At 33.0% G+C, this 12,776-nt stretch overlaps 1 protein-coding gene across 1 annotated transcript in view; it reads left to right on the top strand.

Annotated features, from left to right (window-relative positions):
* Positions 1-12,750, top strand: part of jef (major facilitator superfamily domain-containing protein 6 jef) — a 46,377-nt gene extending 33,627 nt beyond the window's left edge. The window contains exons 8-10 of the mRNA XM_081736081.1: positions 798-969; positions 7,566-7,696; positions 9,106-12,750. Of these exons, the coding sequence (XP_081592207.1) occupies positions 798-969; positions 7,566-7,696; positions 9,106-9,231 (429 nt within the window). The 3' untranslated portion in view covers positions 9,232-12,750. The remainder of the gene's footprint in view (positions 1-797; positions 970-7,565; positions 7,697-9,105) is intronic.
* The last annotated feature ends 26 nt before the right edge of the window (positions 12,751-12,776 follow it).

The following is a 12,776-nucleotide window of genomic DNA, read 5'->3' as shown; positions in this document are numbered from 1 at the left end:
AGAACATAATTTTACGTCGAACTAAAAATGTTGTTATTTTATTTTAAATTTTCTCAAGCAACATAAAATTCGCTATGAGTAGGTTAAAGTAAAAATAAATTTGTATTTGTTTTATATATTTAGATCTAAATTCTATTCTCTAGTAAAACACATACTTTTGTTGAAATTACACCCTCTGCTAACTGTAAAAATAATTATTTGCGTTTGTTCACGTAATAGTCATCAGACGTAAGCCAATATCTCGAGATATATTATATCTGGTACCAATGTGATGAATTTCTCCTGAAAGTTTGTAAATAAGAAATTATTTGTAATATTAAAATGTAAGAAAAACGTTTTGAGATGAATAACCTATCTATCAAATTATTACTTATAACAAGCATTATTAATTCCTTATTCAAAGAAATTTGTAGTTTTTAATACGTGTGAAGTTCTTCAACAATGAAGCAATAGAAAGATTTTAAGGGGAACATAATAAATGTTAATATACAAATAATACAAACGTATTATATCGTAAAGTGCATTTATTATATTTTTCTTAATAACCTTCTCTTGCTTTCATTGACAAAGTTACTTAGCGTGTATCAAAAGACAAATGATAAAGAATAGAAACAAAGTTGTCTATAAGCATTCATTTCATAGATATTTCTATGCATGCCAGCATGGGTAATATATACTCTCTATATCACTATGAAATTATTAATAAAGTAACAAAATGAATATTTATTTTTTTCGACAAATCATAGCGAATAAAATAATACAGAAAAACCTTTAATAATATTTTTTTCCTTTGCAAGGTTGCCGAGGAAACTTCCCACCTAGCACCACATGGTGTACCCAGCAATCCAATTCCTCGAGCCTTATCAAGTAGTAAGTTGCATGAATTAGGAGATCCACAGCAACAACCTGGATACGGAGCTACCTATCAGACTACTGGAGGCAATCTAGATATTCCTGGAGGAGGAGGAGGTAAGGAATGATTTTTATATAATTACGAAATATTTATATGAAACAATATGATACAGAAGGGAAAGCATAATTATATACCAAAAACTTTGAAAACTTTGCCACTTACAATGAAGAACCAAGAAATTCTACGTTCGTAACTTAATCAATTACTGGGAACAAAATGTAGGCTATAGAAGAACTAACTAACTAACTTTATGGCCTATGGAACCCGGAAGTTCAATGTCGCGTTCACAAAAGCTCTCCACTGACTTCTATCCTTAGTCAACTGGATCCAGTTTCTACTTTGTATTCCTATTTCTGCGAGATCCATCTAAATATTGTGCTCCCAACTGCGCCTAGGTCTTCCTAATAGTCGTTTTCCGATTGGACTTCCAGTTAAGACTTTGAAAGCGTTCCTACTTTCTTCCATTCTAGCTACACGACCTTCCCACCTGAGCCTCCTAGATTTGATGACCCTAATAATGTTTGGTAAATGGTATAAATTATGCAGTTCTTCATTATGAAGTTTCCGCCATTCGCCATTCCCCTTCTTTTGGGTCCGAATATTCGTCTCAGGATCTTGTTCTCAAATACTTTCATTCAACCTAAGAAGAATTGCATTATTAATGCTTCTCCATTCAGTTATTCACTTGCACGAGTCAATTAATATTCCAGGTATAAGGCATTTTGATTCTTACAGCGTCAAAAAGACAGATTGTTAACAGAAATTACAATAAAATGAACAATAAAACTATAATACTATAACGAAACTATAACAGTAAAATGAAAACTGATATTTAGGTATGAAAGAATTAAATATTAATGACTTAAAAATGTTCGAGCAATTTCAGTGAAACCTTCGTAAATGTTTTGATTGGAATATTAGAATGGTTATATACTACGTATTATCACGCTTTGATTTTACTATGTGTAGAACTGATCACTAGCATAAAACGTGGAGCAAGGTATACAGAATTACTACCAGAAAATTTTTATTACATGTTTCGTTCAAAGTTTGGAATATAAGATCCCGAAATTTGGTATATTGGTACTTTTTGTTTCAAAGAATATGAATTTATCACTCATTTGTAAGAGAAGCGAGATCTTATTTTGTTTTATTCTACTTACTTTATTGAACCACATGATGTGCATGGCAAGATCAAGACACTCAAAATGGAAGAAATACGCCACTCGAATGGGAAATATACACAGAGTATATAGAATTCTAGTTGGGAAGTCGGGTACGATTCCTGGTGGAAGCTTTTATGGTTTGGATCCCTCGTTAAGCTATAGGTCTATGTCTCATATAGCCTCGCTGCTGAAAAGGATGCTAAATTCCAATCCAACCAATGTAGTTGGGAAGAAATGGATAGATCAAAAAGAAGGTGGGAGGGTATATGTATAAAGCATGATTTCAGTGATGTCGATAAAAGTAATCGTTTCTGTGTTGGGTTGGTGCAGAGGTGTATGTGGCGATGAACTGCGAGTTCCGTATACTTCATAGTTAGTTATGTCTTAACTACGGTATACTTGTCAACAGGATCATACTTACACATGCGCCATGTCTAAAGGCAGCAAATTTTCTCGAACCAGATTTTTCTTCATACTTCACTCTGACTCTGACGGATCGACACATTTTCGTTCTTTATTTGAGGTACATTTGTAGGATTTTTTTCTTTGCAGCAAAATTGATATTTTAAGAAAAAGCCCATAGATTTTGATGATGTGATCGACACTTTCGCCTAAGAGAAAGCGCTAAGGAAACGTTTTCTAGCATATTGGTGAGCAGTGGCGGCGTAAGGGCGGGGCGAGCGGTGCCCCCGCCCCGGGCCCCATTTTCTGGGGGCCCCCGGTGCTAGGTAAAAAATAATTACTAAGGAACTTTATTAGCATGAGTTGTACAAGGGCTGTCAAGGTTTATAATCCACACCTTCCCTAAAAGGAAGCGCAATTAATTGTCAATCAATATTACACCAAATGACGGATGAAACAACAGAAATATCTGCCTAATAAAGCTAATCAGTGCCGGATTTCCGTATAAGCTATACAAGCTATAAGCTTCGGTCCTCACTCTCTTGGAGACCCGAAAGAAATTTAAAGAAAAAAATGAATGTAGATTAAAAATAAATAAAATAAAAGTTTCATTATCTTGGAGGCTTCCAAAGAAATTTAAAGGAAAAAGCTCTGAATATAGGTGAAAAATAAAGTAAACGTTTCACTTTCTTGGGACCCCCAAGAAAATCAAAGAAAAAAGTTGAATGTAGGCCAAAATCAGCCTACAATGACGGGGCAATATTCTGGAGTTCAAACTTTGATACAAAATATAAGTCCTTTGGCCATTTTCGTTCCTTGTAACAACAATTCATTGAACCTTGTGGCTTACATGTTGCGCACGTTAACGTTCTGGCGAACACTTTGTTTGGAGCAATGGAACTTTTTTGGTATTCTTCTCTAGATCTACTCAGCGATGGAGTGTGCTGCAAAATCACGTAAAGATTGGTCTGAAACATAAAACTGACACTAGATGGAGTTCAAAAGCAGAAGCTTTGAAGGCACTTTCTTGTCAATTGGATGAAGTAATTGATCTGTTGGAAGATCTACGTGACACTTCGACTGAAACACTTGATCTAGAGGAGATGGTGGTCTTCTTCTTGCAAGCATCCAGTCATTTAACTTCATCACTTTACTATATTTCTGGTCTGCAGATCTCTCATATATTGATCGGATCCAAAAATGCCTTCAATCTCAGGATACGAGTTTGAATCAAACTCTTATTGTTACAGAGCCTGATTGACACCATTGATACCTGGAGAGACGAGCTGGGCAAGGAAATCATATCCGCAGCTGAAGGAAGTTGCAGGACATGGAACATAACTCTGGATACACACAGGAGAAAGAAATGCATGCCTGGAGAAGCAAAGAATGAACCCCTGACTGCACAGGCCAAAGTGAAACACTCTATCAACGAAATTCTAGACGAGATGAGACAACAAATGTATGATCATTTTACTCAGATGCATGACCTCAACGGGAGATTTGGACTCCTGTGTTCTATGGCAAACTTTGTGCAGCAGCTAGATGATGAGAGTGAGGAAAGTCTAAAAACATGTTGCTCTGATTTGGCTTTGTTCTACCCGAATGACCTGGATGGCTTAGAATTATTTCAGGATTGTAAGGATATAATTCGTTCACTAAGGTGTGCTCAGAAAGCTAAAGAACAACTTGACTTTTCCCCACAAGCCATCCTGAAATATGTATCTTAATGGAGCTTGAAATTTACTAAAGTTTGCCAACCGCTCTTCAGATTTTGATAACACTGCACGTATCTGTTGCATCGTGTGAAAGGTCTTTCAGCAAAATGAAATTGATGACTTGTGTTCCACAATGAGTCAAGAAAGATTCACGAATCTGGACATTCTTTCTATCGAAAATGAACTAGCATCCACTTTGAATTTTGATAATATAGTTGAGACTTTCGCTGCTACCAAAGCAAGAAAGGTATCATTCTGAATGTTGGTGGAACATAGGCTAATATAATAGTGGAACTACTGTCGAAAGTAGTTTCATGTTTCAAGTAAAGGCAATAAAAATACAAAAGTACTAAAAGAGTAATAAAAACCGTTAAGATTTGTCAATTGACTGGTGATAGCTGGTAATGAAAAGTGGGATGGTATAACCCGTAGTAGAATTCTGTGCTTACATATTTAATCTATGATATATATCCCCAATTATTCAATACATTCAGGATTTTTTGTTATATTCTAATACTATGTTAGTAAGAGGTAATGAAAATAGTCATAAGTGACAATATAAACATGACTGAATTATTAAATACAAAATAATATAATCATAAAACAAGTGTGAAATCTGGAAACAATAGTAAAATAGACAAGCAGGAGAGAAATATTCTAGTGCTTAACTATTCATTGATACTTCGGCAAAAATAGTGGGACTAAATATATCATACATTATCACTGGAGAGAAACCTAGTGAAAGATAAATGAAGAAGACACGCAGGAGAGAAATCTATTTTAGCCATTATTTACTGATAGTTCGGTTTAAAAAAAAAAAAAGTGTTTAAGTATTGTGTATGATTACTGGAGAGGAGCCTGATGTTAAAGTGAATGGGGTTAATTGTAGAAGAAAAATCTAATAAAATAAAACCCATGTAGCGCAAATTCAGACAGGGAGAAACTATAAATAAACTGACTCCTATGAGAAATTGCACAGGAGAAACACCAAAGGAGAGAACCGAACAAAGAATTCTACAAAACATAGAGCTTACATTTAGAAATCGCATCGGTTATATTAGTCTATTATTTGCAATTTTTGCAATATCAGCTCATTGTTACATTTTGTAGGTAAATTTGTCTCTAAATGTATTATTAAATGCATTACTTCCACTATACCATCTAATTACAGTACGCGTTGATACTAGGATAGTATAGCCTAAGTGTAGAATAAATTCTGGATTCTTGATTGTTAAGTTTTGTTTGTTCTTAAGATTATGTTATTTCTGTCGTAGTTGTAGTTTCCGTTACACTTGTATCCCTAATCCTTTTTCTATTGTGTCCTTTGTTTAAAAATGAATAAAAAAGAAAACAATATGCAATGATAGTCCTGATCCAGTTTTATTTTTAGACACCAGCCTGAAGGTGGTTCTAAGTATTAAAAAAAATAGACAGGGATGCTGAATGTCATCCCATTTGTTTAATATATATATATTTAATTAAAATGATCTAAACACACATACCAACGGGAAAGGGGGGAGGAGTAAACAGAAAAATGATTATGTAAATGAATGTCAAAAATAGAAGTGTATAAATCACGATTGTTCGAAAAGGGGCCCCGATCTACTTCACTGGCCCCGGGCCCCAGTTTGCCTCACGCCGCCACTGTTGGTGAGTAATCAAATCAATCACGCGGTATTTATTGATTTTGAGGGGGCAGCAAAAATGTTAAATGCAGCCGTGCTTGTCAGAGTAAACTTTGAAAAAATAATGACAAAATTTCCTTCTCTACTTCGTGGAACAAAGAACTTTCGAAGTGGGAACAACAGAATATTACACATACTACATGCTTTCGCTGAAATGCTTCCTCAGATTGGGAGGGGATTGGTTGGTTAGATTCGGATATATCGTTCATTTCTGCACCGAAGCTATATGAGATCTGGACTTACAGCTTAAAGATGATTCGAACCATATGAGCTCCCAGTAGGAATCGAATACAAGTCTTTCATGCCGTAGACGCGTAAGCTAACCATATAACTGTTAAGGAGCTCAGATAGGGAGGGGAAGAAATAGGGAGAAAAGAAGAAAAATTAAAGAATGAAGATGAAACAACTATGAGGTGTCCAGATGGACACTGTGTTAGAGAGAGGATGGCATGAGTTTACCTGAGGTTCTACAGAAGACTTTCTTATTCTGAGGTTGTTACTGGTGATACTTACTAAATAAGATAAATGTTACCAATGAACAACATTGTTAAAGTTTCAAGAGCTTCTGTAAATATTTATTGTGTTACTAGTACATGACGAGTCCTGGGAGAAAATTGTATCGGGTTCAAGCACAGGTTGTGCTCCGGAGTCCACGTTAATAGTAGATCGCGTCCTGTATAACCTCAGTGTTGATAAAAAGTTACAACTCAAACAACAATTACTATCCATCTGTTTATAAAACTTTGTCACGAACCGTAATTTAACATGGTATTTGCAATAGAACTACACATTAGCACTCTTATTATACTACGAAGATAAGTGAAAAATTATCCGCAATATAACTGTAACTTTTAATACATTGTTCATACTGCCTTCTGTCGTGTATTTTATTGTTATGCTGTTGTGGTCATGCTATGAAAGTTTGATCCTAATTCCTCCATTTGTCTTCCTTTTGTTGCAGATAGATCATATTCGCTCCATTAGAAGTTTGCACCAAAGAGGAACAACGAGCAGTGATCCAGTTTTTGTGGTTGGAAAGTGTATCAGGGTCCGCAATCCATCAAGGACTTTCGGCACAATATGGACACAGTGTCTTGCCGCAACGGAGTGTCTACGAATGGATTGAAAAATTAAAAAATGGTCGCACAAGTGTTACGCACGACGAAGAAGCCGGACGACCGTCTATGACCACAAATGATGACAACACTAAACGTGCACGTGACATGGTTCTGTTAGACAGACGAGTGATAATTGATGAAATAGCACATCGTCTGGAAGTGGATTGCAGCCCCTGATACATCTTCCGACCACAAAAATCGGATCACTGCTTGTTGTTTCTCTTTGGTGCAAACTTCTAATGGAGCGGTCATAATATATCTGCAACAAAAGGAAGACAAATGGGGAAATTAGGATCAAACTTTCATAGCATGACCACAACAGCATAACAATAATATAAACGAGGACAGAAGTCAGTATGAACAATGCAAGGAAAGTTATAGCTACATTGCGGATAATTTTTGACTTACCCTCGTACAATTTGATAGGTTTTCGTGATCTAGTAGATGGTACCAATATTTGGACGAACTTTTCTTAAGAGACATTGTCTGTATATTTTGATAATTGTTCTGTGTTCTTATTCCAGAAAACAAGTCAACTTACCATATTTTCCTTTGTATTGTAGGTGGAGGTACCAATCCATTCCGTGGTGACGGTTATAACTACACAAACTATGAAGGACAGCATTATACAAGAGAAGCTTCACCTGTTCCTACACCCGACATGGAAGATGAACTTATTCGTCATAAATTTAAGGTAACGTTTCGAAAAACAAAATATCTATTCCGTAATTGGTAGTTGTTTGATACTCAGACATTCTAAAATCTTTGAAATGGACAGATTCAATGGATAGAAATGCTCAGGTGGAACATCCATTCAAGTCCGATCTCATAAATATATATTAGTTATTTAGTGAAATTCAGATAAATTTGCACAGAAATTGAAAATTATATTTTTAAATTGATGCCATTCATTACAACCACACAAAATGTTAGATCAATTACTATTGGATAGGAACTAGCACTTTGAATACACAAGAAAGGAAAGCTATGATGAATATTAAAGTTTATGATTATTTGAAAAGTAGTTTTCAACACATCTTAAGTTTAAGTTAACTTTTTTAGGAAGAGAAAAATTCAAGCTTCCAATTAGAAAGAGTAGCTACACCTAAGACAAAACTAATAATTATTAGTAAGAAATTTCACGGCGGTTGTGAAAATTGTATGTAGCAAGAAAACGAATTTTCTTAGAATTTTCAAAAGAAAAATGAAATCTTTCAGATTTACGCCCTACGGTTATGCTGGGTAGTCTAAAGGAGACTGTGATGATAAGACTGAGAAATGATAGAATGAAGAAAGTGCTTAGAAACGGGAGAACTCCGAGAAAATCCACGCACACGGTGTTTGTCCGCCACAAAGTTACTTGATATGAGTTGGGATTCTAACTAGAGACTCCAGGTTACAAAAGTAAACGTGCTTTACTGCTCAGCCAGCGTAGCCCAATTTTCGAAAGATTTCTTTCGGTTTTAATTTAGCATGTTTGGTTACTTCACTCCTGTTAGATTCAAAAATTTCAACATTCACTGAGACCTTCTTCAGTCAGGAGTAAAGGTGAATAAGAATGACCTCTTAATCAGGATACTTTTCAGGAAAGATAATGGAATACCTAATAATATGGACGGATAATTTTGCAGGAGAAACATTTCCATTCTCATCTCACATTGAAAAGAAGGATTAGAAGATGAAGGAAGAAGTGTTTCTCTTGTAAAAGATTATTCGCTCAAATTATTAGATGCATTTAACTATTATCTTTCCTAAAATGTCTCCAGTATAAGAAACGACTATTCAATATCTTCACATCCAACTAAGATAAAAAAGGAAAAGAAAGAAAGCTTTAAATGAATTTAAACTTACAGCAGAGAAATAGGCAGAATACTTAATAAATTAACAATGTTCTTTGTTCGAAAATTATGATACATTACATTGTTTTATTTATGAAACGCGAATTTATCAAACTTACATTTTTTTCTTAGTTAAACCGAAAACATTTTTACTTTCTTGTTGATTAATTTAAATGAAGTATTATAATTAATGTTTAATACATGTGTTACAATCTGTTGGAAAAAAAAAAAAAAACTAATTCACAAATTGACTGTCATTTTTCAGGTATATAATGAGGTTTTGTCCCAATACTCGAAAGAACAAGAGTTAGCTAAACCAGGTCCACCAGTCACGAAGCTTCATGCATTACAACCAGGGCAATACCAAGGCCCAGATACATATGAATGGTGAAAAAGTGCTTAAGATCTCTAGAAAGCCAGAGAATAATCAATGCATTTCCCCAAGATAGAAATATTCATATATACCTACATGGTGTTAAGGATAGTAAAGCAAATAAAACATAGTTGTTATGTTGTGTGTTATAATATTTTTTGAAAAAAAAAAGCAAGTCTAGTGCTACACGGACCAATAAGAGACTTCAAACAAATGCTCTAAGTACCCGTGATACATAATCATTTTTGTTTTTGATTGTCCAGCAAATTGTTTGAAACTATAAACATATATATAGAGAGAGAAAGAGAAATATATATATATATATATACATATACTGTAAATCATGATGAATTACCTTAAAAATCTATAATTTGTTGTTGGCAATATTACAATAAGTTTCTTGTAAGTTGTGTCACAATGTATATTAATGAAAAATTAAGAGATATTTATTGTCACTGTTATATAAATATACATATATATATATATACATATATGTATGAGTGTGTGTATAAAACTCTATCTATATGATATTATAATGCTTATCCTTCCTTGAAATGAAAACATATCAAACACATATCAATTGAACTCGTTAGACAAGTTGTGCAGGTATTATGCAGGTGGCAATGTTTCAATTATTTTACAACGCAAAAGTATATGCATATATTTACATAAGCATATGAGATAAATCAAATATCAAAAGATAAGGAATTATCATACGAATTCTATATTCGTCTGTGTGTAAGGAGTGAGAGCTTCTATTTATGAGTGAACTTAAATCTATATCTGTAGAGGGATAATAACCTTGATTTAACATTCTTCATAAATCTATCCTAAACCATTTTGTGATTTCTGCAACATATCACCAATTTGTTTTCTCACTGAATCACTGTCGTTGCATCTATTTTTTTTCATTAGGCTAAATAGTATTAAAATATAAAAGTAGAGAATTATATTTATGATATGAGCGCGTGTGATTATGCGTGATGAATGTAGAAATAATATATTTAAGAGGGAGTGAAGAATAAACTAAGAAATTAAACACCATTACTGCACACACATACACACAAAATGCACGAAATAAATTGCCACTGTCTTCAAACTACTTCACTTCAATGGCGTTTCTTCGATGTCAAATTATTCTAAACATATCTTTCTAAGTTGTTACAAATACTTCGTTTTAGTGGCTCCAAAATAGTCGTTAAAATAATACCGTTTTCTGTCTTATTCTTATTCTTTATGTGTTATCAGTCATATAGTTATTAAATTCCCTTCCGAGAAAATCTATTTTGTATTTATTACAATACAAAAAAGATTCTGTCTAAGACGAAATTTAATTGTTTATTAATATTTCGAATAATCAAACTTTCCTTTATCTATAAATGTTTTCCATCTTTTATGAACTCTCCATCTGGGTATCTTCTATTTGACATTTTTGTTTTGGTAAATAATATTAAAAATAGAAAAGCGTTATGTGCTACTACTTAATACTTTCTCTTTCTGATTGAAGTTGTCCTTTGATGCTTCTTTCGAACACACATCAAAAGAATTTTGTGAATTTCAATTAAGTAAAAGAGAAATATTAACAATCTTATCCATCAGCAACATGCATAAATATTTTATTAAAACATCTATTTTGTACTTCATAACCAGGAAAACAGTTGCTTGTAATCAAGCTGATATTTCATCGATATATAGGTTCCGGTAACTTGGTCTTTTTAAAATTCTCAACGACGGTTCTCAGCAGCGAACAATCAAAGTAGGCACATATTTTAATACAAATAATTTGTTGTAGATGCGTACAATTGTCAGATACAAATAGAACATCAATAACAAAAGATCTACAACGAAAGGCAAAGTAAGTAGAGTAGAATATTAATTTCAACACAAGGAATTCTCCATTGTCAAGGAGTAGCTGCAGAGTATTACGTATTTCGACTAAGTTACAAACTTGTGCTCTCAAAGAGTTGGCAAATTATATAGGCTTCACTCTGTCTTGTTATAAGCCTATCAAGAAGTATAAAACAACAGTAGAGCATGATTATGATATTTTGTCATTTCAGCTTTAACTAATTTTCAAATTACTATTACTTGAATGTGGTAGGAGAAATAATTAACTTCTTGTGACTTAGAAATGAGAAAAAATATGAAAAAGTTCGATTTGTTAAGGCTACAATATTCAACTAAAAAGTAAATACACTTACTGTGTATAAGATTTAAAATTCACTTGGATCTTTATGATGTGACATGATCATTACAAAATGAATTTAGTTGTTCTTGTAATAGAATAGTCTAAAAGAAAACTAAGCGATGTTCTTCTTTTTAGTTTTTCCTAACCATATAGCTTGGAGACAAATTATATTTTCTGCATGCAAATTGTGTTGATCTTATTACATAATAAAAACGTATTATGTACTAAATAAAATATTTTTCCGCAGAGGAAAATAAAATATTTTTCCCGCAGAGGAAAATTGTCAAGATTTTACACAATTTTGTAAGTTAATTTCATTTGCATACTTACATCTGTAAGTAAAGACAAGCATATTTAAACAGAGGATATCATCAAAATATTGTAGTTCGAAGTATTATTTGAATTCTAGTAATATACTAGCGAACGAGTGGTTGTCACACAAACAATTCATTGGTCCGGATACTTACATCATATAGTAAGGAAGGTTGTGTTAAATCACAGAAAACCATACAGGATTATCTTCATATTGTGCACCTAGAGAAAGTTTGGAATACAAAGTAAAAATAATATTTAATTCCAATAACAGGCTAAATCACTCTCCAGGAAATTTAATAAATAGAATATTTGTGGGACAGAGGTAAGAACACATAAAAATGAATAATATACTTATTTTCTATTACGCTCATAATAAAATATATTTAGATATATTACGTAAAAGCAAGCGGCAATATGTATTTAAAATAATTATTATTGAATACTTTTACAATCAACTTATATTTTAAAGTTATTACAAGAACACCGGGGTATCTACCATACTGATGTTACTTCACTTAACAAAACTCAATCCAAATCCATCTAACCTAACCTTAAACGAACGGATACAATTGACTTAAAAAAAAAACATATTTGAACATTGAATAATAAAATTTATTTATTTCTTTTTTCATCTCACATACGTGATGTAGCAGAGTAAATCTCAACGATTAAGAAAAGTACTAATAGAAATTGTAGTTATTCTTTTCGCATGCTTCATAAAAAATAAGAGAAATTGACGAAACAAGTTTACTAACGCAAAATATAGAACACTCGCACCAATTCTTTTGTTTATTTTGATCATTTCTATGCTTCTTTTCCTGATGTTTGCTGCTTTGTAACTTGATTAGTTTGTCCTTTTCAAGCTACTTGTGCATGTATTACATATGTTATGAAATAAGTTGTTTGAAATTTTGAAAACAGAATATGTGTATATCTAATGTGACAGACTAAGTCTATTGTTGATGTGAAGTTATTTTTCAGTATTAGTAATAAGAAGGTACTGAATAAAAAAGTTATATGAATAATTAAAAAAAGCAATGTTGTGAGTTCTCTTCCCAAT

The sequence above is a fragment of the Thermobia domestica genome, chromosome 13 (genome assembly GCF_964235325.1).
Source record: "Thermobia domestica chromosome 13, izTheDome1.hap1.1, whole genome shotgun sequence".
Lineage (NCBI taxonomy): Eukaryota > Metazoa > Arthropoda > Insecta > Zygentoma > Lepismatidae > Thermobia > Thermobia domestica.
Note: the sequence above shows the minus strand (reverse complement) of the source record. Positions and strands in the feature narration are given on the sequence as shown.